The sequence below is a fragment of the Schistocerca cancellata genome, chromosome 10 (genome assembly GCF_023864275.1).
Source record: "Schistocerca cancellata isolate TAMUIC-IGC-003103 chromosome 10, iqSchCanc2.1, whole genome shotgun sequence".
Classification (NCBI taxonomy): Eukaryota; Metazoa; Arthropoda; class Insecta; order Orthoptera; family Acrididae; genus Schistocerca; species Schistocerca cancellata.
The window spans coordinates 207,428,404-207,455,475 of record NC_064635.1 but is presented as its reverse complement, the minus strand read 5'-3'; the positions used below and the strand labels follow the sequence as shown (position 1 = coordinate 207,455,475).

General features: G+C 45.9%; 1 protein-coding gene across 1 annotated transcript in view; it reads right to left on the bottom strand.

The window, feature by feature from the left end:
* LOC126106297 (1,5-anhydro-D-fructose reductase-like) overlaps positions 1-27,072 on the bottom strand; it is a 44,279-nt gene that overhangs the window by 5,232 nt on the left and 11,975 nt on the right. The window contains exons 3-6 of the mRNA XM_049912516.1: positions 22,550-22,750; positions 11,184-11,440; positions 8,699-8,858; positions 3,118-3,215 (exon numbers count right to left, since the gene is read on the bottom strand). Of these exons, the coding sequence (XP_049768473.1) occupies positions 3,118-3,215; positions 8,699-8,858; positions 11,184-11,440; positions 22,550-22,750 (716 nt within the window). The remainder of the gene's footprint in view (positions 1-3,117; positions 3,216-8,698; positions 8,859-11,183; positions 11,441-22,549; positions 22,751-27,072) is intronic.

Sequence of the window (27,072 nt, the reverse complement as noted above, 5' to 3'; positions counted from 1 at the left end):
GGATGAGACACGGGTAGCTCATTACAAGCCTGAATGAAACAGACAATCGCTACAGTGGCGTCACAACAATTTCTCATCTGTCAAAAAAATCAGAACCACGATTTCGGGCAAAAAAATTATGGCCTAAGAGTTTTGGGACCGAAAAGGCATAATTTCGATTGAATTTTTGCCTCAATGACACATCATCAATCCACAGCGATATTGTGAGATCCTAGAGAAACTCAAAAGGAGTGGAACGCTTAGGAGAGGAGTCTGCTTATTGCACGACAATGCCCGTCCTCGCACAGCCTTAGCCACCAAGGCTCTCTTGGACTCAGTTGGTTGGGACGTTTTAAACCATTTCCTCACTTGGCACCTTTAGATTATCATCTCTTTACTCCCCTGAAAGCACACATAGATGTAATTAAATTTTCAACCGACGAACAGGTGCAGAAAGAGATTCTGAAGTGGAGGTAAAGAACTGGGGGGAGAGTTTTCCGAGGAGGGCACAAAGAAGCTTTGACACGGCTCACAACATACACTGAACTGGGTGGCCTTTATGTGGAATAATATCAACAAGTGTATCAAGAACAACCTGTAATTTTCAAATACACATTTCCTAAAAAATATAAAAATCTGGTATAGTTCCTTTCTAAACATTTCTCATGAACGAGGTTTTAATAAGAACTCACAGTTGCATCAATTGAAAAATCCTTGTTTAAAAGTTTTCGTGTTAGAGCTATCGTATGTTATTGATCCCTTTTATACCATTTGCCCAAGAGCTGATCGTCGCGAAGTGGAAACCACTGTGAAAATCCGACGAGGCTTCTCACAGACGTTTTGTGCAGTTTCTCTAGTATGCCCGTCGATCGCATCAAGAAGCTCGTGTCAGTAGTGAGCGCACTGTGAGCGACTAAAGGTGCCTAGAACAATAATGAAAAAAAAATGAAATGATCGTATGGCATTGTTGGCCAAGGAGGCCCCGTTCGAGGGAGTTCGACTATCGTAATACAAGTCCTTTTAAATTGATGCCACTTCGGCGACTTGCGAGTCAGTGATGATGAAGGGCACACAACACCCAGTCGCCGGCCGGGAATCGAACCCGTGCACCCTGCGTGGTAAGCAGTATCGCTACCGCTACGCTACGGAGGCGGACCTAGAACAGCAATCTCTCCCGCAGCCCACCTATCACTACTGCCACGCACTTCCTTCTTCTTGCCAATTCTCAGCCGCACTCTGCAGGGGCAGTGAAGACGCTCCTGCAGCCTCTTCGATGGGAAGTGTTCGGTCAGCCACAACACAGCCCTAATTGGCTCGTCCTGAGTATCATCTCCACATGAAACGCTGGATACGAAGACAACACTTGGGCGCAGGCTACGCGCTATAGACCAGCGTAGAGAATTATCGGAAAACACAGGCGGCTGCCTTCTACGACGATGGTGCTGGAAATTTGGTATAACGCTCCGACAAATTAAGTCGGAGCGGCGACTATGTAGAGAAGTACCTGGAAGGTGCAGCTAAATGTGCAAAGAAAACAGTTTTGATTTTCACTGGTTTCCATTTCGCGACGGATCATTCCTTACTTTTCGAACAACCCTCATAACTTTGTCCGTTTGGAGAGAATAACTAACGTATGTATGCATGCTGTGAAATACACTCCTGGAAATGGAAAAAAGAACACATTGACACCGGTGTGTCAGACCCACCATACTTGCTCCGGACACTGCGAGAGGGCTGTACAAGCAATGATCACACGCACGGCACAGCGGACACACCAGGAACCGCGGTGTTGGCCGTCGAATGGCGCTAGCTGCGCAGCATTTGTGCACCGCCGCCGTCAGTGTCAGCCAGTTTGCCGTGGCATACGGAGCTCCATCGCAGTCTTTAACACTGGTAGCATGCCGCGACAGCGTGGACGTGAACCGTATGTGCAGTTGACGGACTTTGAGCGAGGGCGTATAGTGGGCATGCGGGAGGCCGGGTGGACGTACCGCCGAATTGCTCAACACGTGGGGCGTGAGGTCTCCACAGTACATCGATGTTGTCGCCAGTGGTCGGCGGAAGGTGCACGTGCCCGTCGACCTCGGACCGGACCGCAGCGACGCACGGATGCACGCCAAGACCGTAGGATCCTACGCAGTGCCGTAGGGGACCGCACCGCCACTTCCCAGCAAATTAGGGACACTGTTGCTCCTGGGGTATCGGCGAGGACCATTCGCAACTGTCTCCATGAAGCTGGGCTACGGTCCCGCACACCGTTAGGCCGTCTTCCGCTCACGCCCCAACATCGTGCAGCCCGCCTCCAGTGGTGTCGCGACAGGCGTGAATGGAGGGACGAATGGAGACGTGTCGTCTTCAGCGATGAGAGTCGCTTCTGCCTTGGTGCCAATGATGGTCGTATGCGTGTTTGGCGCCGTGCAGGTGAGCGCCACAATCAGGACTGCATACGACCGAGGCACACAGGGCCAACACCCGGCATCATGGTGTGGGGAGCGATCTCCTACACTGGCCGTACACCACTGGTGATCGTCGAGGGGACACTGAATAGTGCACGGTACATCCAAACCGTCATCGAACCCATCGTTCTACCATTCCTAGACCGGCAAGGGAACTTGCTGTTCCAACAGGACAATGCACGTCCGCATGTATCCCATGCCACCCAACGTGCTCTAGAAGGTGTAAGTCAACTACCCTGGCCAGCAAGATCTCCGGATCTGTCCCCCATTGAGCATGTTTGGGACTGGATGAAGCGTCGTCTCACGCGGTCTGCACGTCCAGCACGAACGCTGGTCCAACTGAGGCGCCAGGCGCCAGGTGGAAATGGCATGGCAAGCCGTTCCACAGGACTACATCCAGCATCTCTACGATCGTCTCCATGGGAGAATAGCAGCCTGCATTGCTGCGAAAGGTGGATATACACTGTACTAGTGCCGACATTGTGCATGCTCTGTTGCCTGTGTCTATGTGCCTGTGGTTCTGTCAGTGTGATCATGTGATGTATCTGACCCCAGGAATGTGTCAATAAAGTTTCCCCTTCCTGGGACAATGAATTCACGGTGTTCTTATTTCAATTTCCAGGAGTGTATATTTTTTTTCATTTTAACATTAATATAAAATAAAATTATATTATTTAGTTACCCAGGAAGGACGTGCTCATTCGCCTGTCTGCCTTTTGGTCCCTTATCCAAAGCCTCCAGGGCTTCCATCTCTTCTGGGGACAGTTCGAAATCGAACACCTGAAAGTTAAAAAAAAAGCGTTCATTAGTTTCGTGTTACTACAGCTCATAAGCGACATACTTCAAGGCTGTGCGTAGAGGTCAAAATTCACTTCTGTACTCCGCAAGCCACAGTAAGGCGTGTGGCTGAGGGTTAATTTCCTTCCCTTTGTGTTCCAAGGATTGTCAGCACACCTCTATAAAAGACCGAATTCCTCTAGTTTTATCGCCCTGGTCGTTATGCAAGACGTACGAAGGCGTGCCGAAAAGAAATGCCTCCGATGCAGGATTTTAATAACGTTTGTTTTATTTTTTTTTCAATTAAGAGTTTTCACATAAAAAATTCCAAGGCATCATGTTTCAGCACGCTCTCGCACCCAGTTAATAATGATTGTCCGAGAATATAGATTAAGTTCCGAGACATGTGAGTGACTTGAATAACAGAGCCCAGTACGTTATCCTCGATGGCGAGTGTTCATCAGGGCAAGCGTATCGTCAAGAGAGCCCCACGGAAGTGTGACAGGACCGTACATCTGTATACATCTGTATACATAAGTGATATGGCGGACAGGATGAGCAGCAACTTGCGGCTGTTTGCTGATAACGCTTTGCTGTACGGGAAGGTGTCGAAATACTGTATTGCCAGAAGTGGATATGAACCGTCGTCCTCCCGAAAGCGAGTCCAGCGTGGTGGTCAGGCTGGTCAGGGCGTCACCTCGCACTATCCCTCTCTCGACATTTGCCTTTATGCCCCTGTCGTGGTTTTTTCACCGCTCTCTTTATTATTGTTGTTGTTGTAGTTGCCAGTCTGAAGAGTGATTTGATGCACCTGTGCAAACGTCTTCGTCTCTGCATTACTACCGCAACCTACATCCTTTTCAACCTTCATACTGTGTTCAAGCGTTGGTCAATCTCCAATTTCTCCCACTCCCCCTCCCATCACACACATTTCCATCCATAACCATACTAACAATTCCTTGGTACCTCAGGATGTGCGCTATCAACTGGGTCCTTCTTTTAGTCAAGCTGAGCAACAAACTTCTAAAATTCGGTTAACTATTTTCTTATTAATTATTCCATCTAACCGTCCAAACTTCATCCTTTTACTCTAGCGCCACATCTTAAAAGTTTTCCTATCTTCTCTGAAGTACTTATCGTCCACTTTTCAAATTTGCAAAAGGCTACACTCCACACCAGAAAATACTTCGCTTCACTTTAGTTGGTATTAAATGTTTCCTAATTCCTATTTCTGCAGAAATTAATTTCTATCTAATGCCAGCCTGCATTTTATACCCTCTCTACATCAGCCATTGTCAGTTATTTTACTGCCCAGGCAGCAAAATACATCTACTGCTTTCGGTGTCTCGTTTTCGAGTTATATCCCCGCAGCACCAGTTGATTTGATTCGACTGAATTCCATGATTCTTGTTTTACTTTTGTTGATATATATCTTACTTCCAAGACACTGCCCAATCATTCTTCTCTTCCAAGCCTTATGCTCTCTCTGACAGAATTACAATGTCATCAGCATATCTCAATGTTTTTTCACTCATTCTGAACATTAATTTTCTTCCAAATATCTGTTAGACTTCCACATTTGCAGAGCATTTAATACACCATAACCATCATCCTACAAACATGGAACAAGAAATGAAAATAATGAGAATAAGCAACCATGAAAAACATCTTATACAAACGCAAGAAAACTTCCACATCCAGAAAACCATAGCAGAAAACAAACATATGATAAATGAACAAACACGCATCAGCGCAGGCTCCCTACTACACTTAATAAAGGAAATGATAACATAAAATAAAAAAAAAACTCTTCCCCACACCATCTGGACACACACACACACACACACACACACACACACACACACACACACACACACAAAGCCCACAAAAAAAAATACCACACCAAGATACACTCACACACACACACACACACACACACACACACACGCACACACACACACACCACAAAAAAATTATATCACACCAAAAAACACACACACACACACACACACACAAACACACATAAGAAGAGACAAAAGAAATACCGCACCATAACACCCACACACAGACACACACACACACACACACACACACACACACACACACACACACACAAATGCATACACGAACAGACCACAGATACTTCAATAATTACATTCGAAAGTTTGGCAATAACATTCGATCTTTGGCAAAAACATTTGACAGTCGGCAACAGAAACCAAAACATTGCATTGAAACAAGCATTCAGTTCATAGTGCTGTGGAAATGTGGGAAAAAACCGCAATTTAGCATTCATAAGAAGAAGAAGAACACCAAAAATGCTACAGGGGCGTAATATGTAGGAAATTGTCCACGCAACCTGTTCAAAACATTACTACTTGATAGGAAATACCAACCACCAGAACTGTTTATAACCTATAGGCACAGTGACAAAAATGTAAATTAAATAGCTAACATATGTACATATTCCAGGCCACTGATGATGCCTTGCAGAAAATAAAGGCGAAACGGGTATGGCACTAAAATTGTGTTGTATTCAGTTGCTGTCAGACGGTCCATAAGTGAAAGCTATCAATTTTGTTAGACTTCCTTCAGAGCTTGTCCAACGTCCATTTTGAGAAACGTCGGATACAGGCTATAACCCTTTCTCACTGCCTTCTCAACTTTCATGTCCTTCGACTATTATAACTACCGTGTGGTTTCTGCATGGGTTGCAAATAACATTTCGCTTCCTATATTTTTCCCCGCCACTACCAAATTTTAGAGGAGTGTAGTCCAGTCACCATTGCCAGAAATTTTCTTCAAGTTTGCAAATGCTATATAAGTAAGACTGCCTTTCTTCGACCTCAAATGGTTCAAATGGCTCTGAGCACTATGGGACAACATCTGAGGTCATCAGTCCCCTAGACTTAGAACTACTTAAACCTAACTAACCTAAGGACATCACACACATCCATGCCCGAGGCAGGATTCAAACCTGCGACAGCAGCGCTGTTCCGGACTGTAGCGCCTAGAACAGCTCGGCCACAGCGGCCGGCTTCTTCGACCTCCCTTCTAGTCGCAGCCTTTCTCTTTACATTTCGTATTTTCCGTTTTCCCAATTAATATATCGGAATTTCTCAGATCACTTGTGAGTGCTTGGCAATGGTTAGAAGCGGCATACGTCTGTGTGGAACTACTGGTGGCCTTTGCAGAGCCAACCATGACATGACTCTTCCAACTGGTGTGCAAGATGTATGAGACAGGCGAATTATCCTCAGACTTCAAGAAGAATGTAATAATTCCAGTTACGAAGAAAGCAGCTGTTGTCAGGTGTCTATATTACCGAACTAGGAGTTTAATAGTGGTTGCAAGATACTAACACTTGTTCTTTATGGAAGAATGCAAAGACTGGTCCCCGGGGAAATGGAGGAACACGCGAGGCAATACTGACCGTGCGAATTACCTTAGCAGATAGGTTAAGAAAAGGCAAAGCTGCGTTTATAGCATTTCTAGACTTAGAGAAAGCTTTTTGCAGTATTGACTGGAATACACTCTTTGAAATTCTGAGGGTAGCAAGGGTAAAATACATGAAGCGCTATTTACAACTTGTACAGAAACCAGAGGGCACTTGTAAGAGTTGAGAGGCATAAAAGGGAAGCAGTGATTGAGAAGGGAGTGAGACAAGGTTGTAGCCTATGCACGAATTTATTTAATCTTTTCAATGTGCAAGCAGTAAGAGAAAACAAAAAAAACTTTGGAGTTGGAATTAAAGATTAGGCAGAAGTTATAAGACCTTTGAGGTTTGCTGATGGAATTCTAATTCTGTCAGAGACAGCAAAGGACTTGGAAGAGCAGTTGAACGGCATGGAGAGTGTTGCGAAGAAGGACATAAGATGAACATCAACAAAAGAAAAACAGTGACAATGGATTGTAGTCGAATTAAATCAGGTGATGCTGAGGGATTCAGATTAGTAAAGGAGAAACCTAAAGAGGTAAATGAGTTTTGTTATTTGCAGAGAGAAATAACTGATGATGGTCGATGTAGAGAGGATATAAAATGTAGACTGGCAGCGGGAAGAAAAGCGTTTCTGAAGAAGAGAAATTTGTTAACATCGAATATAGATTTAAGTGTTGCGAAGTCTTTTCTGAAAATATGTGTATGGAGTGTAGCCATGTATGTGAGTGAGACATGGAAGGTACACATTTCAGACAAGAAGAAACTAGAAGATTTTAAAATGTGGTGCTACAGAAGAATTCTGAAAATTAGATGGGTAGATTATGTAAATGTTGAGATACTGAATAGAATTGAGTTCTGGCGCGACCGCAAGCGCCAGAACGAAGAAGAAGAACCCAAGACCAGAGAAGGCGGTGAGAGGATGGCAGCCAATAGCGCGCTGACCAGGACGTCACCACGATAGGAGCGGCATCTAGCCGGAGCGAATATAAGCGCGGCTCGTGCTAGACTCGGCCGGACATCAGTGGACAGTATTAGCACGGCCTAGCAGAGAGTGTGCTACGATTGCAGTTAGTAGTGATCCGTATCAATCGCTTGTCTGGACTTTGTCTATAGCGAAGAACATTACAGTTTGCATGTCCCCCATCGCTTGCGACACCATTGTTATTTCAAAGTTTTGTCAATTTGCTTTATTGAAATAAAACTACTAATGGTACTTACTTGAATTGTTGTATAGCATTGCGAGAAAGCAGCATCCCTTAGGCGCACTATACGAGACGAGTGGGCTAGACGCCACAAATTGGGGAGAAAAGAAATTTGTGGCACTACCTGATTAGATCACATAACTAATGAGGAGGTATTGAATAGAATTGGGGAGAAGAGGATTTAGTGGCACAACTTGACAAGAAGAATGGACCGGTTGGTAGGACATGTTCTGAGGCATCAAGGGATCACAAATTTAGCATTGGAGGGCAGCGTGGAGGGTGAAAATCGTAGAGGGAGACTAAGAGATGAATACACGAAGCAGATTCAGAAGGATGTAGGCTGCAGTAGGTACTGGGAGATGAAGAAGCTTGCACAGGTTAGGGTAGCATGGAGTGCTGCATCAAACCAGTCTCAGGACTGAAGACCACAACAACAACAACAACAACACCTGACTAGAAGATGTAGTGTGCGGGGTTAAAATCGTAGTGGGAAACAAAGAAATGAATACAGTAAGCGGATTCAGAAGGATATAGAATACAGTAGTTGTTCAGAGATGAAGAGGTTTGCACAGAGGAGAGTAGCATGGAGAGCTGCATCTTTGGAGTGAAGATCACCACCACAACAATAACAGTAACAACAACGGGAACATGTATATGGGGGGAAGTGGATACAGGACTACGAAGAGGACAACAGAAAAACTAATTTCAGTTTTTCCTGATTTTTTCGTTTCTTGCTTTCGACTGCTAGGGTGGTCTTCATCGTCGATCAACTGGGGCACTACTCGGCTCATCCAGTCAAGGTCACGCTTCCAGTCGAGGCACGAAGTCGAGCTGGAGCTACTCACCGCGAAGTTCTCCTTGATGCGTGCTGGGTTGGAGCTCTTGGGAATTACGGCGACCTCGAGCTGCATCAGGAAGCGGATGAGCACCTGGGCCGTCGTCTTGCCGTGCTTCTGCGCTATTTGCTTCACCAGCGGGTCGCTCAGCTGGTTGTACCGTGGCAGTCTGAAAGCAGAGCCAGCGGGCCCGTCAATCCGTCCCCAGCAATGTTGTGTCGTCTTACAGACATGATAGGTCAACTGAGGTACCGGGTGATCAAAAAGTCAGTATAAATTTGAAAACTTAATAAACCACGGAATAATGTAGATAGAGAGCTACAAATTGACACACATGCTTGGAATGACATGGGGTTTTACTAGAACAAAAAAAAAAGAAACAAAGTTCACAAAATGTCCGACAGATGGCGCTGGACAGCAAAACGTCAGTGACTGCTACGGTGACGGGTGAGAGGTACACCGATATGTTACACAATCGCATCATCCCCAACCTGAGTGATAAACACCTGCTGGAACGTACGATGTTTATGCACGATGGCGCTCCACCCCATATTGCTAGACGCGTGAAAGATCTCTTGCGCGCTTCGTTTGGTGATGATCGTGTGCTCAGCCGCCACTTTCGTCATTTTTGGCCTACCAGGTCCCCAGACCTCAGTCCGTGCGATTACTGGCTTTGGGGTTACCTGAAGTCGCAAGTGTATCTTGATCGACCGACATCTCTAGGGATGCTGAAAGACAACATCCGACGCCAATGCTTCACCATAACTCCGGACATGCTTTACAGTGCTGTCACAACATTATTCCTCGACTACAGCTATTGTTGAGGAATGATGGTGGACATATTCAGCATTTCCTGCAAAGAACATCATCTTTGCTTTGTCTTATTTTGTTATGCAAATTATTGCTATTCTGATCTGAAGAAGCGCCATCTGTCGGACTTTTTTGAAACTTTGTATTTTTTTCGTTCTAATAAAACCCCATGTCATTCCAAGTATGTGTGTCAATTTGTACCTCTCTATCTACATTATTCTGTGATTTATTCAGTTTTCACATTCATACTGACTTTTTGATCACCCGGTACATGAAAAAATTCAGCACTACTGCATTTAGTGACGCTTTCCTAAGGACTGCACTATCGTATCAAAAGTACGAGGTGCGGCTAGAAAAAAACCGGACTGATGCTGGAAAAAACATTTATTTACAATTATTTACAATTTCATGTTATCTCCTTCAATGTACTCTCCTCCTCGCTCTCTACACCGCTCCATACGAATTTTCCAGTGTTCATAGCAATGCTGCAGATCGTTTTCGGTAAGTCCATACATTACTTCCGTCGCTTTTTCTTTTACTGCTTCAACAGTCTCAAATCTAGTTCCTTTCAAAGCTGACTTGACTTTAGGGAAAAGAAAAGAGTCACAGGGGGCCAAAACAGGTGAGTAGGGTGAATGATCTAAGATGGGAATGTTGTGTTTTGCCAAAAACGTCTTCACTGACAACGCACTGTGAGCTGGGGCATTGTCTTGGTGAAGGATCCATGATTTTTTTCTCCACAAATCGTTCCGTTTTCTCCATACTCGCTCACGTAGTGTAGTCAGGACGCTAATGTAGTAATGCTGATTCACTGTTTGTCCCTCTGGTACCCAATCAATGTGCACAATCCCTTTGATGTCAAAAAAAAACAATCATCATTGTCTTGAATTTCGATTTTGACATTCGTGCTTTTTTTTGTCGTGGAGAACCAGGAGTTTTCCAATGCATCGATTGGCGTTTAGTTTCGGGACCGTAAGTAAAAAACCACGATTCATCGCAAGTAATAACATTTTGTAAGAAGGTGGGATCACTTTCAATGTTTTCCAGGATGTCAGAAAAAATCATTCTTCGGCGTTCCTTCTGTTCAATTGTGAGACACTTTGGAACCATTTTTGAACACACTTTGTTCATGTTGAAACTTTCATGAAGAATCTGCCTAACACTTTCCATGTCAATTCCTGTTAACTGAGACACTGCTCTGATTGTTAAACGGCGATCTTGTCGAACAAGTTTACCGATTTTTTCAATGTTTGCATCAGTTTTTGCTGACAATGGTCTGCCAGTGCGAGTGTCATCACTGGTGTCTTCGCGGCCATCTTTAAATCGTTTAAACCACAATCATCGCCGTACACTTGTTGTAACATTACAAACGTTTCACTTGCAGATTTTCCTAGTTTGAAACAAAATTTGATGTTAACACGGTGTTCTTTCTGTACACTCAACATTTTCCGACGCACAGACAAAACGTCAACTACTTAAAACAGACGCCACGGGCAGACTGAGTGCAGGAGGCAGATGAAACTCGAGCAGTAGGCGGAGCGAGAGTCACGTGACAGGCCACGCGACTTTCAGCCTCATTGCATTCGTTTTATTGTTTCACCAGTACTAGTCCGGTTTTTTTCTAGCCACTCCTCGTATCTCGACATCCTTGCGTAATGCGGGATTGACCCCAGATGCCACCTACTTGCTGACATCTCCTCCCTGGCTCTCGACGAACGGGTAGATGTGCGGCGAGCCGAGTGGTCCGAAGGCGCAGAAGGTGATGTCAAGGGCGCGGCAGAAGGCCCTGAGCTCGCGCTGCTGGAAGTAGACGTGCATCTCCACCTGCAGGTTGGCCGGCTTGATGCGCGCCGACTCCCACACGCGCTTGATCTGGCGCGCGTTGAAGTTGGACAGACCTATGGAGCGAGCACGGCCTGCGTCCACCTGGGCCTCCATTCCCTGCACGTAGTAAGCAGACAGTCAAAACCCTCATCTATACTCTTACAGAAGCACACTATATGGTCAAAGATATTCAGACGCCCTTACAAAACCTGGAATTGACCACTAGGATGTCAGTATACGAGGTGCATTCAAGTTCTACGGCCTCCGATTTTTTTTCTAATTAACTACTCACCTGAAATCGATGAAACTGGCGTTACTTCTCGACGTAACCGCCCTGCAGATGTACACATTTTTCACAACGCTGATGCCATGATTCCATGGCAGCGGCGAAGGCTTCTTTAGGAGTCTGTTTTGACCACTGGAAAATTGCTGAGGCAATAGCAGCACAGCTGGTGAATGTGCGGCCACGGAGAGTGTCTTTCATTGTTGGAAAAAGCCAAAAGTCACTAGGAGGCAGGTCAGGTCAGTAGGGAGCATGAGGAATCACTTCAAAGTTGTTATCACGAAGAAACTGTTGCGTAACGTTAGCTTGATGTGTGGGTGCGTTGTCTTGGTGAAACAGCACAAGCGCAGCCGTTCCCGGACGTTTTTGTTGCAGTGCAGGAAGGAATTTGTTCTTCAAAACATTTTCGTAGGATGCACCTGTTACCGTAGTGCCCTTTGGAACGTAATGGGTAAGGATTACGCCCTCGCTGTCCCAGAACATGGACATCATAATTTTTTCAGCACTAGCGGTTACCCGAAATTTTTTTGGAGGCGGTGAATCTGTGTGCTGTCGTTGTGCGTCAACATTGCTTGGCAACATGCCACACGGGCAGCCATGTGGTTGTCCGTCAGCATTCGTGGCACCCACCTGGATGACACTTTTCGCATTTTCAGGTCGTCATGCAGGATTGTGTGCACATAACCCACAGAAATGCCAACTCTGGAGGCGATCTGTTCAACAGTCATTCGGCGATCCCCCAAAACAATTCTCTCCACTTTCTCGATCGTGTCGTCAGACCGGCTTGTGCGAGCGCGAGGTTGTTTCGGTTTGTTGTCACACGATGTTCTGCCTTCATTAAACTGTCGCACCCACGAACGCACTTTCGACACATCCATAACTCCATCACCACATGTCTCCTTCAACTGTCGATGAATTTCAATTGGTTTCACACCACGCAAATTCAGAAAACGAATGACTGCATACTGTTCAAGTAAGGAAAACATCGCCATTTTAAGTATTTAAAACAGTTCTCATTCTCGCCGGTGGCGGTAAAATTCCATCTGCCGTACGGTACTGCCATCTCTGGGACGTATTGACAATGAACGCGGCCTCATTTTAAAACAATGCGCATGTTTCTATCTCTTTCCAGTCCGGAGAAAAAAAATCGGAGGTCTTAGAACTTGAATGCACCTCGTATAAGGGGCGTTCAAAAAGAAACGAGCCAGAGGCACAATTACAGAAACCAGTACCTGTATGTTAGAAGTATTGACCCTGGTTGTTGAGACACTTTTCCCACTGTGACACAAGGCGGTGCATAGGTACCTCATAAACTTCCTGTGGCAGCGATGTTAACCAGTTCCGCACATACAGCTGAGCTTTGTCACCCGAGATGAATCATTTGCCCCTCAGAGCCTTTCTAAGAGGACCAAAAACGGTGTAAACGCAGGGAGAGAGGTCCGGACTGTATGGAAGGCGGCCGACAACCTCCCATTTCAATTTCTGCAGGAGTGCCGCGACTGTGCTGGCCGTATGCGGCTTTGCATTGTCGTGGAGCAGGATGACCCCACAAGTGAGACCGCCTGGTCGTTTTGATTTGATCGCTTGGCGAACGGTGGTCGAGGTTCGCGTGTAACGCTGGGTATTCACTGTTGTCCCATTGTAAGAGGTCCATGACTAAGGAATTTATTGCTAACGCACTCGAGCAGATGTAATTTTGATGGATTGCTCACGCGCTGCCTGCGATATGTAAGCCATAAGAGAATCTCAGACCAGAGAGCAGTGTTGTATGCAGTAGGAACTGTACGGCAGTAGGAGTAAGTAGTGGCTGGCAGTCGTGTGTGTGGAGTGGGCTGGGCCGGTCGTGGGGAGCGATGGCGCAGCCTGAGCAATGCAGTGTAAGGTAAAAACAGCCGCGCGCATATGTAGTTTATTACAACAAAATTTGTACTATTGTTATATCAGGTCCCATGTAAATGTTTTAAAAAATCTTTTAATAATAATTTTTTTATAAAATTAACTTTTTTGATAATCATTCATTTGAATTTAAAGAATTTACTAATTTCTGCAATTCATGGTCACACGCAATCGTAATGAAAAATCAGTTGTTTCTTTTCATACATGACAAATCTAGCGGCCAGCATTGCACTGGGCTGTGCCAGAATAATTTCTTATAGGAGCAGATATACGAGGGCAGTTCAATAAGTAATGCAACACATTTTTTTTCTGAAACAGGGGTTGTTTTATTCAGCATTGAAATACACCAGGTTATTCCCCAATCTTTTAGCTACACAACACTATTTTTCAACGTAATCTCCATTCAATGCTACGGCCTTACGCCACCTTGAAATGAGGGCCTGTATGCCTGCACGGTACTATTCCACTGGTCGATGTCGGAGCCAACGTCGTACTGCATCAATAACTCCATTGATTGCCGTTTTGTTTCAGGTTCGCAGTGATGAACCCATGTTTCATCGCCTGTAACAATCTTTGACAAGAAATTGTCACCCTCAGCCACATGACGAGCAAGCAATTCCGCACAGATGGTTCTCCTTTGCTCTTTCTGGTGTTGGGTTAGACAACGAGGGACCCAACGGGAACAAACCTTTGAATATCCCAACTGGTGAACAATTGTGACAGCACTACCAACAGAGATGTCAAGTTGAGCACTGAGTTGTTTGATGGTGATCCGTCGATCATCTCGAACGAGTGTGTTCGCACGCTCCGCCATTGCAGGAGTCACAGCTGTGCACGGCCGGCCCGCACGCGGGAGATCAGACAGTCTTGCTTGACCTTGCGGCGATGATGACACACGCTTTTCCCAACGACTCACCATGCTTTTGTCCACTGCCAGATCACCGTAGACATTCTGCAAGCGCCTATGAATATCTGAGATGCCCTGGTTTTCCGCCAAAAGAAACTCGATCACTGCCCGTTGTTTGCAACGCACATCCGTTACAGACGCCATTTTAACAGCTCCGTACAGCGCTGCCACCTGTCGGAAGTCAATGAAACTATACGAGACGAAGCGGGAATGTTTGAAAATATTCCACAAGAAATTTCCGGTTTCTTCAACCAAAATTGGCCGAGAAAAAAAATGTGTTGCATTACTTATTGAACTGCCCTGATATACGCGCTATCTGGCGATATCATTGAGGTAAGATTTTTCAATTTATTCAGAATGAATTTTCAGGGCCATGACGCAGCACTGCTGACGTTCAAAATTTACCAGTTTAAATTCACAGTCAATTATTGTAAGGTTATAAGTGAGCGACAATTATATTGAGAGATTACTCACATTTTATTATTCGTAGGTTACGGAATTTATCTGTTGCTAGGTTATACTAAATGTGAATGTTATATATATTCTTTCTGTTGGGAGGTTACACCGCGCTGCAGGAAGTGAATCAGAAGGGGGCCATCTTGGTCGAAGAAGAACGTCAGCATGACGTTTCGTGCACTCGTGTGGGTGGCCTTGGCTTTTTGGGTGGTGGTGACCCTGGATGCTTCCACAGGAGACTGTCTTTTTGTTTCTGGTTCGAAGAGATGACACCATGAGTCATCTCCAACTACCACTCGTGCCTGGAACACATTCCCTTCCTGAGCATAGCACTGCAGATGAGCAAGACAGTGGGCCATTCGACATGCTTCCTGGTGTGGTTGAAGACTGTGGGGCACCCATTGGGCACACACTTTGCGTTCCTTCAGGATGGTGTGAATACTTGATGCTCAGTCCGACGACGGCGGTCCAGGGTAAGAGTGCATCCACCAGGTGGACGATGTCATCGGTAATGCAGTGTGGTGCTCCAGACCGTGCATCATCGGCTAAGAATACCCGTCCTTCCATGAAGTGCTTGTGTCACGCCTTGACTCTTGCAAGGGACTTGCTGTGTTCGCCGTACACTTGTGACATTCTTCGATGAATGTCCATTCCTCCTACTTCTTCCGCTGACAGAACACGAACACCACCGCTTTGCTCGTCATTTGACGCCTCCATGTCATTGTTTGCAATGCGACTGGCAACGTTGGACGACTGATGCGTGGTGCTGCTAGCTCTGTATTGTCACGTGACATGTACGGGTGCCCTAGTGACAGGCTGTGAACTTTCGCTCTCTGGTCGGAACCACTCCTCGTTACACACGCCACGATATTACCCTCCTGTCAGTGCATTCCATACTCCAGCTCGTTTCTTTTTGTATGCCCCTTACACACTACCGACCATTAAAATTGCTACACCAAGAAGAAATGCACATGATAAACTCGTATTCATTGGACAAATATATTATACTAAAACTCTAATGTGATGACATTTTCGCGCAATATGGGTGCATAGATCATGAGAAATCAGTACCCAGAACAACCAACTCTGGCCGTAATAACGGCCCTGATACGCCTGGGCATTAAGTCAAACAGAGCTTGCATGCCGTGTACAGGTACAGCTGCCCATGCAGCTTCAACACGATACCACAGTTCATCAAGAGTAGTGACTGGCGTATTGTGACGAGCCAGTTGCTCGGCCACCATTAACCAGACATTTCCAATTGGTGAGAGATCTGGAGAATATGCTGGCTAGGGCAGCAGTCGAACATTTTCTGTATCCAGAAAGGCCCGTACAGGACCTGCAACATGTGCGGTCGTGCATTATCCTCCTGAAATGTAGGGTTTCGCAGGGATCGAATGAAGGGTAGAGGCACGGGTCGTAACACATCTGAAATGTAACGTCCACTGTTCAAAGTACCGTCAATGCGAACAAAAGGTGGCCGAGACGTGTAACCAATGGCACGCCATACCATCGCGCCGGGTGATACGCCAGTATGGCGATGACGAATACACGCTTCCAACGTGCGTTAACCGCGATGTCGCCAAACACGGATGCGACCATCGTGATGCTGTAAACAGAACCTGGATTCATCGGAAAAAAATGACGTTTTGCCATTCGTGCACCCAGGTTGGTCGTTGAGCACACCATCGCAGGCGATCCTGTCTGTCAAGGGTAACCGCAGCCATGGTCACAGAACTGATAGTCCATGCTGCTGTGTCCGCAGCTCGTGGTCGTGCGTTAGCGTTCTCGCTTCCCGCGCCCGGGTTCCCGGGTTCGATTCCCGGCGGGGTCAGGGATTTTCTGTGCCTCGTGATGACTGGGTGTTGTGTGATGTCCTTAGGTTAGTTAGGTTTAAGTAGTTCTAAATTCTAGGGGACTGATGACCATAGATGTTAAGTCCCATAGTGCTCAGAGCCATTTGAACCATTTTGAACCATGCTGCTGCAAACGTCGTCGAACTGTTCGTGCAGATGGTTGTTGTCTTGCAAACGTCCCCATCTGTTGACTCAGTGATCGAGACGTGGCTGCACGATCCGTTACAGCCATGCGGATAAGATGCCTGTCATCTCAGCTGCTAGTGATACGAGACCGTGGGGATCCAGCACGGCGTTCCGTATTACCATCCTAAACCCACCGATTCCATATTCTGCTAACAGTCATTGGATCTCGACCAACGCGAGCAGCAATGTCGCGATACGGTGAACCGCAATCGCGATAGGCTACAATCCGACCTTTACCAAAGTAGGAAACGTGATGGTACGCATTTCTCCTCCTTACACGAGGCATCACAACAACGTTTCACCAGGCGACGCCGGTCAACTGGTGTTTGTGTATGAGAAATCGGTTCGAAGCTTTCCTCATATCAGCACGTTGTAGGTGTCGCCACCGGCGCTAACCTTGTGTGAATGCTCTGAAAAGCTAATCATTTGCATATCACAGCATCTTCTTCCTGTCGGTTAATTTTCGCGTCTGTAGCACGTCATCTTCGTGGTGTAACAATTTTAATGGCCAGTAGTGTCATAGGAGGCGGGAGCTGTTGTGTTGTCAGACACATCACGACATCACAAAGGGTCAGTCAGGAAAGCTCAGTGACTTTGAACATGGACCAGTCATTGGATATAACCCAGTTAACAAATGTGTCGGGGACATTTCAACCTTTCTAAAGCTACCCAAGTCGACTGTCGGTGCTGTTATTGTTAAAAAGGAATAACCACAGCTAAAGCAAGACCAGACAGACCGCTTGTACTGATAGCCTAGGACCGTCCAGTTTTATCGAGGATGGTCGTAAAAATCGTATGAAAGTGTTACCAACAGTACAGTTACCATACTAACTGTGCATAGCGAGGAAACAGAGTGGAGACCAGTGGTAGAGCGCATCCTTACGAGCCAGACATTTCTGTGCTCAGTGCTGAGTGGTGGTTGAGGTAGCGCGAGGAGCGATACCGCTGATCAGTGGATGACTGGAAACCGGGGATTTGGAGTGATGACTCACGCTGCGTCCTGTGCCAGTGTTTGGGTTTGGCGAATGCCTGAATAAAATTATGTGCCGGACTCGCATTCGGGAAGACGACGGTTCAAAACCGCGTCCGGCCATCCTGATTTAGGTTTTCTGTGATTCTCCTAAATCGCTTCAGATAAATGTCGGGATGCTTCCTGTGAAAGGGCACGACCGCCATCCTTCTGCATGCTTTCCTTTACCCGATGGAACTGATGACCCCGCTGTTTGGTCCGATCTCCTAAATCAAACAACCAACCAAATGCGGATGGATATGAACACATTCTACTTCGCTGTGTACTGCGTGCACGATAACGTTCCAGAAATGGACAGGTCTGCCCAGAGACAGAACGTGAACCTCATGGAAGTCCTGTTGGATGAGTTAGAACGTCGACTTCACTCCAGTGTTCAACATCAGTACCTTCTCTGGTTCTGGCTACTGAGAAAGAATATGCTGCCGTTCCTCAACAGACATACAGGCACCTCACTGAGAGAGACCCCAGCAGAGTTGAAACCGTCATAAATTAACATCCACTAATAGATGTCTGAGCAACTGCCTTGCCGCAGTGGATACACAGTTCCCGTCAGATCACCGAAGTTAAGCGCTGTTGGGTGTGGCTGGCACTTGGATGGGTGACCATCGGCGCTGCCATGTGCTGTTGCCATTTTTCGGGGTGCACTCAGCCTCGTGATGCCAATTGAAAAGCTACTCGACCGAATACTAGCGACTCCGGTCAAAGAAAACCATCATAAGGACCGGGAGATCGGTGTGCTGACCACACGCCCCTCCTAACCGCATCCTCATCTGAGGACGACACGGCGGTCGGATGGTCCCAATGGGCCTGAAGACGGAGTGCTATGTGCTGTGTAATAGGCGTCTGGATATCTTTTATCGGCTGGCGTATACGGGTCGTTTAATGAAACACAGACTAGTGTCTGAGACTGTAGCTGTCGTTATCGTAATATTCTTGTAATTTTGTGCCCGTCTTCCACCAGAGAGAACAACAGAGAAACGAAAATATGCAGACTAGAATTCAAGCCGAGTTGACAGTGTTCAGTCGTGTTCCGGTGGTTGTCGGTACTTCAGGCTACCGAATCATCACTAGTAGTTCCCGTTCCCCTTCCTTTCCGCTCTGAGGCTAACAGAGGAGAGAGCATCCGTCTGCTGATTTGCGAGGCAACTTCAAACATCAAAAAAAGTTTTTTCATTACGCCAATTCCCAGAACTCCTGAAGATAAACGTTGATTGTGACTATTGTATCACGAACACAGTTCCTTTGTCTGTTCAGAGATGTCACTAAACCCGCCCAAAGATGCAAAGTACCACGCATGAGCAGCGCCTATTAGACGGAGGGGGTGCGACAGCCGATTAGTTTCAGTCATTCCACCAGGAAGAAGGTACACGGAACGTGTTGTCTGTAGTTCAACCATTCTTACAAGGTCATTACCGCGGTTCGATCGCGTCCGCATTCTTACTTTGTGCCAGGAAGGGCTCTCAACAAGGGAAGTGTCCAGGCCTCTCGGAGTAAAACGAAGCGACATTGTTTGGACATGGAAGAGGTACCTAGAGACAGGAACTGTCGATGACATGCCTCGCTCAGGTCGCTCAAGGACTATTAATGGAGTGGATGACAGCTACCTACAGATTATGGCTCGGAGGAACCATGACAGCAACGCCATCGTGTTGAATAATGCCTTTCGTGCACCCACAGTACGTCGTGTTACGACTCAAACTGTGTGCAATAGGCTGTATGATGCGCAACTTCACTCCAGACGTCCATGGCGAGGTCCATCTTTGCAACCATGACACCGTGCAGCGAGGTACAGACGAGCCCAACAACATGCCGAATGGACCGCTCAGGATTGGCATCGCGTTCTCTTCACCGAGGAGTGTCGCATATGCCTTCAACCACACAATCATTGGAGACGTGTTTGGAGGCAACCCGGTCAGACTGAACCCCTTAGACACTCTGTCCAGCGAGTGCAGCAAGGTGGAGGTTCCCTTATGTTTTGTGGTGACATTATGAGGGGCGGACGTACGCCGCTGGTGGTCATGGTAGGCCCCGCAGCGGCTGCACGATACGTGAATGCCATCCTCCGACCGATAATGGCAGCATATTGGCGAGGCATTTCTCTTCATGGACAGCAATTCGCACCCCCATCGTGCACATCTTATGAATGACTTCCTTCAGGATAACGACATCGCTGGACTAGAGTGGCCAGCATGTTAGCACGTTCTCCAGACATGAACCCTGTCGAATATGCCTGGGATAGATTGAGAAGGGCTGTTTATAGACGACGTGACCCACCAAGCACTCTGAGGGATCTACGCCGAATCGCCGTTGAGGAGTGGGACAATCTGGACCAACATTGCCTTGATGAAGTTGTGGATAGTATGCATATATCTACAGGCATGCATCAATGCAAGAGGACGTATTACCGGTGTGTACAGCAATCTGGACCACCAACTCTGAAGGTCTCGCTGTATGGTGGTACCACACGCAATGTGTGGTTTTCGTGAACAATAAAAAGGGCAGAAATGATGTTTATGTTGATCTTTGTTTGAATTTTCTATGTAGGTTCCGGAACTCTCGGAACCGAGTTGATCCAAAACTTTCCGCGTTCTGCAGAAGACAGTTTGGGGAACCTTGTCCTACAGTGCTTTCTTGTTTGCTCTCCTGCCGTCCTCTATCATCTATGTAAGCTATCACGGGTAGGAATTTAAGGGATATCTACATGTTCTGAGGTGTGGGGTTGATCTGTTATTCTGTTATTCTGCTCAATGGATTAATCTGAGATGTACCCTTCACCCTGTGGCTCCTGCAAGATGCAATTTCCACCCCCACACTACTACAGAAGTCAGACAGACGCTCCTAACGTTCTAAAGAGAAATGCCTGAAAAACTTTCAGCAATAAATATATTCTGGAGTCGTCCGCTGTAAGGAAATGACACAAAAATTCACAAAATTTCTTACGTAACTAGTGGGATACTTGAGTACTGGAGTAGTGCTAGTTGGTGTAAGAAAAACATGAAACTAAGGAAAGTTATTATTTATTTTGCAAAAATTCTGAGAAATCACAATGGCACTTTTAGTTATGAATTGAACAAGTTATATCCTGGTTCTTTTTGGAATGTGAAGTTACCTCTCAAGGATACGATTCGCTAATGAAATTTCTATACAAATTTTAAGATGGTTGTCGACTTGGCAGAATGGCTGAGAGGCCCACCTACTCAACTTGAATAATTATCCTTTAGGATGTTGCTAGGTACGGTCGAGGCTGTCGCGTGTGAAATGCAGTGAAGTGTACTGTTGTGGAGGAAATATAGGGCTCGCAATAGCTGTAGCGCACAATACTGTAAGCTGCGATGACTGCTGTCTGCGCCGCTCACTGCTGACAAATAAGATAAATCTCTTTCTATCTGGATTGACCTTCGCCAATCAAACTCTCCCTACGCCTTGATGAAGTCAAGGATTCCTATTCCCCCCTAGACTAACTATTGGCATGGTACACCGGTCAGATAACCAGTCCACCGCGATGCCACTCAAATTCGCTCGCAGGCGTTTAACTATAACTCTGTCCGTTCACACCGCACAATAAGTGTGTTGGCCAACACAGTGAACAATGCTTAATGGCAAGGACTCAATATAGAGTGGCACTTCGATTCGCTCTCGACGGAGGTGCTCTCCCAGTGAAGTACTGAGGAGAGACTTGTTCCTCGCTCCAAGAGCGACAACGGAACGGTCCTCTCCACGCCAGATGTGAAGGGGTATATCTTTCGGTCTCTTCCATTATTCCTTGAGCTCAAGGCGTCAGAAATATCGTCTTCCAATCAGCATCTCTTCTAAAACCGGAGAATGACGTTTCGTTTAAGGCGACCAATCCGGAAACCTGTAGTATTGGGGTTTGGCGTTTGCTGTCTCCCTGTGAAAATCTCTTGAACTGCATGCTATGTGTAAAGAATGCGTAGGCTGGCCGCTCCCACACAATGTAGAGGAATTTGCTTTTAAGCCGAACACGGGGTTGTTCCCCCCTTTCACTCGGGCCCACGCTGTCTGCTACACGGGCGGTCACTGGCCGACATAGGCTGGGTCGTCCTCTGAAGGGACCGACGTCCCGTTGTGTGGTTTCTCTCCCCAACTAAAAGCATCTGTGACCGTCGTGTCTGGAATGTATGTGTGTACGCCAGTCTCGAGTATTTCAACCACGGTGCGCTTACTTGTTAATTGCATATCGTTTGGGTTCGAATGAAGCGTCTTGATGCGCGGAATATGATTGTGAGGGTGGGATATGTAAGCAATGAAGGTCAGGAGACCATGACGTCTTACAATGTGACTGGAACCACTATCTTCAGCTAATTTAATTAGTGACTGCACTCTTTAGCATAATAGGTATCTGCTGCGGCAAGTTAGTTGACGTGCACACATATCTGTGGACTCGTCGCTGGTCGGCTGTCGTCTCTTGGCTGCAGCTACACTGTGCTCAGTTCCCCGACCTTCGAATATAGCTAAAATTTTGCGCGATTCGTCGATCGCCTATCCTGCTCTCACTCTTGTTACCAGGTTGTTTTCCTGCACGCTGTACACTTCGCGGACGGCAATATGCGATGCGAGGCCGTGCAACGCGCAGGAGCTACACCGCACGTACCTTCCATATGGCGACGTGGTCGGTGGTCACGTCGAGGAGCACGTTGCCGTCCTTGTCCTTGGGGAAGCCGCCGCCGTCGACGTCCTGGAAGCCCACGGGGTTGTGGATCAGGTAGAGGTCCACGTAGTCCAGCTGCAGGGCGCACAGGGACTTCTTGAGGTACTTCTCCACCCCCGACTGCCGCATGCCCATGAATGGAAGCTGGAAATGACAACCAAGTTATCTGGTAAACTCACTCACTAAACGGCTCTTTACAACAGTGATATTTCGATTAAAACACCTATTAATTTACCATAATTATACACTCCCTCATTCACCAAGGTGTTGATCGCATTTAGTGGGTTTATGACAGCTAATCGGGGTCGACTCTATTGAGTCATCATAAGAACAAAAATCCAGAAAAAAAAATGCAAAATGGCTATTTAATGATGAAAATTAAAAAAGTGGAGGATAAGCAGAAAAAGATTCTCTGAATCTAGGTACAAAAGGTGCATGTCATCATAGTCTCTTACAATCATTTGCCTGCGCGGAGTGGCCGCTCGGTTTGAGGCGCCATGTCACGGATTGCGCGGCCCCTCCCACCGGAGGTACGAATCCTCCCTCGGGCATAAGTTAGTTTGAGTTAGTTTAAGTAGTGTGTAACTCTAGGGACCGATGACCTCAGCAGTTTGGTCCCTTAGGAATTCGCACACATTTGAACATTTCTTTTTTTTTAACAATCATTTAGCGGGCCTTCGTACTTTATAAAATGGAACAGTTACGCCCGTAGATGAAAAGAGGGGAAGGAAGATAGGCTTTAACGTCCTGTCGACATCAGGGTCACCAGAGTCGGAGCACAAGCTCGGAGTGGTTCACGGATGGGGAAGGAAAACCGGCCGCGCCCTTTCAAAGGAACCATTTCCGTATCTGGTTGTTGAGGCGCGTGACCATGCTGCACTTCCATGGCGAGGATTACAGGGTTATTCATAATCACTTTCGGGGTTTCGGAAGACGACTAACCGAGAACTAGAAGACATAAAGGAAAATGACACATATCAGTGGATAGACCACCTCTCCTAGTTTCGACTCGTAAAAGCACTCGTAAAGAGTCAGACTTATTTCTTCTTTGATCTATTGTTGGCGTGTGACAGCGGCTGGTCAAATATTTAACAACGAAATTCGCCAAACAACCGTGCAAATTGACAAGTTATTTGCACCTCTCAAAAATGATCGGTATTGGCATAATCGGCCCATCTGTTCCTGTATGTCGTGAATTCTCATGTGCTTCCCTCGATGACTCAGTTACAGTCAAGTCTTCGAAGGAAGCACTTGAGAATTCACGACATCCAGAAACAGATGGCCGCAGTATGCTAATATCGATAATTTTTGAGAGGTGTATATGGGGCCTGAAGATGACATATTGAATTGCCGAAACTTTTTGCGAAAATAAAAAAAACAACTTCTCAATTTGCACGGCTGTTTGGCGAATTCCTTTGTTAAATATCAAACTTATTTCTCAAACTGGCTCTTATCTAGCCAGGGATCTGTCAAACAAGCCCGTACACATACCAACAAAGTTTGTCAATTTAACCTCACTTTTGAAGCAGACACTGTTCACCTATGCTGCGTTTTGATACTAGTGGGATTGGCATGTAAAGCATTTCTAACATCGACCCTGACTCTGTGTTTAAAGAAGAAGAAAAAGAAGGAGAGGAAGAAGTAGGAAACAAGTCGTCTGGTCCAGGGACGGTTTTAAAATGAGAGAAATGTACGCATGAAAACCTGTTAAGGAAAATGTTACACTCGCCCTCATATCGAAAAAGAAGACAAAAGAACACCAAAATTTATTCTCTGCTACTTGATCCTCTAATGATAGTTCATTAAAATATCTCAACCTGGGGACATGTACATGTCCGTGGAAGAACTTGAGAACTTCGATATATTTTATTTTTTGCACTCCTGCTCGTATGTTGTGCGTAGTAGAATACTGATTTTCCTGCGAAATATACCGGGTGATCAAAAAGTCAGTATAAATTTGAAAACTGAAAAAGTCACGGAATAATGTAGATAGAGAGGTACAAATTGGCACACATGCTTGGAATGACATAGGATTTTATTAGAACCAAAAAAAAAGTTCTAAAAATGTCCGACAGATGGCGCTTCATCTGATCAGAATAGCAATAATTAGCATAACAAAGTAAGACACAGCAAAGATGATGTTCTTTACAGGAAATGCTCAATATGTCCACCCTCATTCCTCAACGATAGCTGTAGTCGAGGAATAATCTTGTGAACAGCACTGTAAAGCATGTCCGGAGTTATGGTGAGGTATTGGCGTCGGATCTTATCTTTCAGCATCCCTAGAGATGTCGGTCGATCAAGATACACTTGCAACTTCAGGTAACCCCAAAGCCAATAATCGCACGGACTGAGGTTTGGGGACCTGGGAGGCCAAGCATGACGAAAGTGGCGGCTGAGCACACGATCATCACCAAACGACGCGCGCAAGAGATCTTTCACGCGTCTAGCAATACGGGGTGGAGCGCCATCCTGAATAAACATCGTACGTTCCAGTAGGTGTTTATCATCTAGGCTGCGATTCTGTAACATATCGGCGTACCTCTCACCCGTCACGGTAGCAGTTACAAAACCAGAATCACGCATTTCCATCTGCCGGACATTTTGTGAACTTTGTTTTTTTTTTGGTTCTAATAAAATCCCATGTCATTCCAAGCATGTGTGTCAATTTGTTCTCTCTATCTACATTATTCCGTGATTTATTCAGTTTTCAATTTATACCGACTTTTTGATCACCCCGTATGTGAGGGAAAGATGCAATACCTCTACAGTTTTGAAAGCGCCGGTGCTATTTTGTTTTTATTCTTGATCGTAGTTTCCATAGTTGTGGAAATTCGTGGTGTAGTGAGATTTATTGTAATAAAACTACTTTTCATTAAAGATAATGGATTTTGCGTAACCTAAACACATACAACGTCCGCCATCTTGTGAAATTTCTGGCAATCAAAATTTCTGTCAAACACACTTTGTGTTTGACAAACACGTAAAACAGAAGTACACTGTCAAATCTTTGGCAACCATAGTAAGATCTGACATATTGTTTGACCGTTTACGGGGGCTTTTACATGCTGTGTGGAGGAGCTGCAGAGCGCTCCACGATAGAAGAGGCATGTCAGAACACGGCGCATAGTGCAGCAATATATGCGTCATGTGTCCACGATTTACGAAATGTGCCGGTTCAGTGACGGTTCAGTGACGATTTCGTACCAAATATCAGGTTAAGGCACCAACAGAAAATCCATGGTTGGTACAACACATTCCGTGGCACTGGGTCCTTACATGGCGCGAAAAAAATAAAAATAAAAATAAGAGACTAGCTGTGACCACAAGTTGGCAAGGTGGAACGCGGGCGGAAACAGTTTGTCAGGAGTCAGAAGAAATCATCGACACCCGCGAGCAAAGGTGTGGCATGTACCGCAGTCAGTTATCTGGCATATTCTCCGCATACATATGCGTGTAGAGCCGTACCGGCTGCAGTTGTCGCATGCACTGACAACTTGGGAAATTGGGCTTCGTTCTCTTTTGCCATGACATCGCAACAGCTGCTGGAGGACAACGGTGTTTCACAGAAGTTGGTTTTCGAGACGAGGCTATGTTTCATGTGCCTGGGAAGGTGATCTGTCATAAAATGCGTGTCCGGACCACGTAAAAGCAACACGAGATTGCGAGACACATTCGTGATTTACCTCCAGTTAACGTCTTTTGTGCCACGTCCTCTGCTTAAGTTTATGGGCCAGTCATCTATGCGGAGAAAATTGCGAACGGTTTCGTGTAGCTGAACATGCTGCACTGATGGCTGTTGCTACAATTACAGCAAAATAGTGGAGATTTCATTTTGGAGCAAGGCGGTACTCCACCACACGTTGTTTCAGACGTGATTACCTCAATGTCGAATTGCCTCAGCCGTGAATTGGACGTGGTCCCTGTTACATAATTGCCCTCTGCTTCAGTGGTTCCCATGGTCACCTGACTTCATTCCATCTGATACCCTTTCATTGGATTATGCCAAAGATCGTGTGTTGTCATTTAAGCTGGAAGAGTTGCATGGAATAATAATTTAGGCGGTCGCTGATATTGACCATGACGTGCTGCAACGTGTGTGGCAATAGTTTTTACTGTCCTATTGGTAACTGCCACATCAAAAACGGTACACCTATGTGCTGAGTACCTGTAAACTGAATTACAAACCTGGAGAGAGGCCCTATCCACTGATGTATGTCTGTTTTATATATGGCTTATAGCTTTCTCTCAGTCTTCTGAAACCCCGGAGATACTTGTGAATAATCCCACACAATTTAAAGAAAGAACATTACGTTAAAAAAGTAATGTAATCATTACTGTCCATTTTCTCGAAATATAATCAACCACAAGACTTCTTTTGTCGTTTTATATTTCTCGGATGACATATTTCTGCGTCTTAGAGAAATATGTTAAAAAAACATATTTTCTTTTTTTTTAATTCAAAA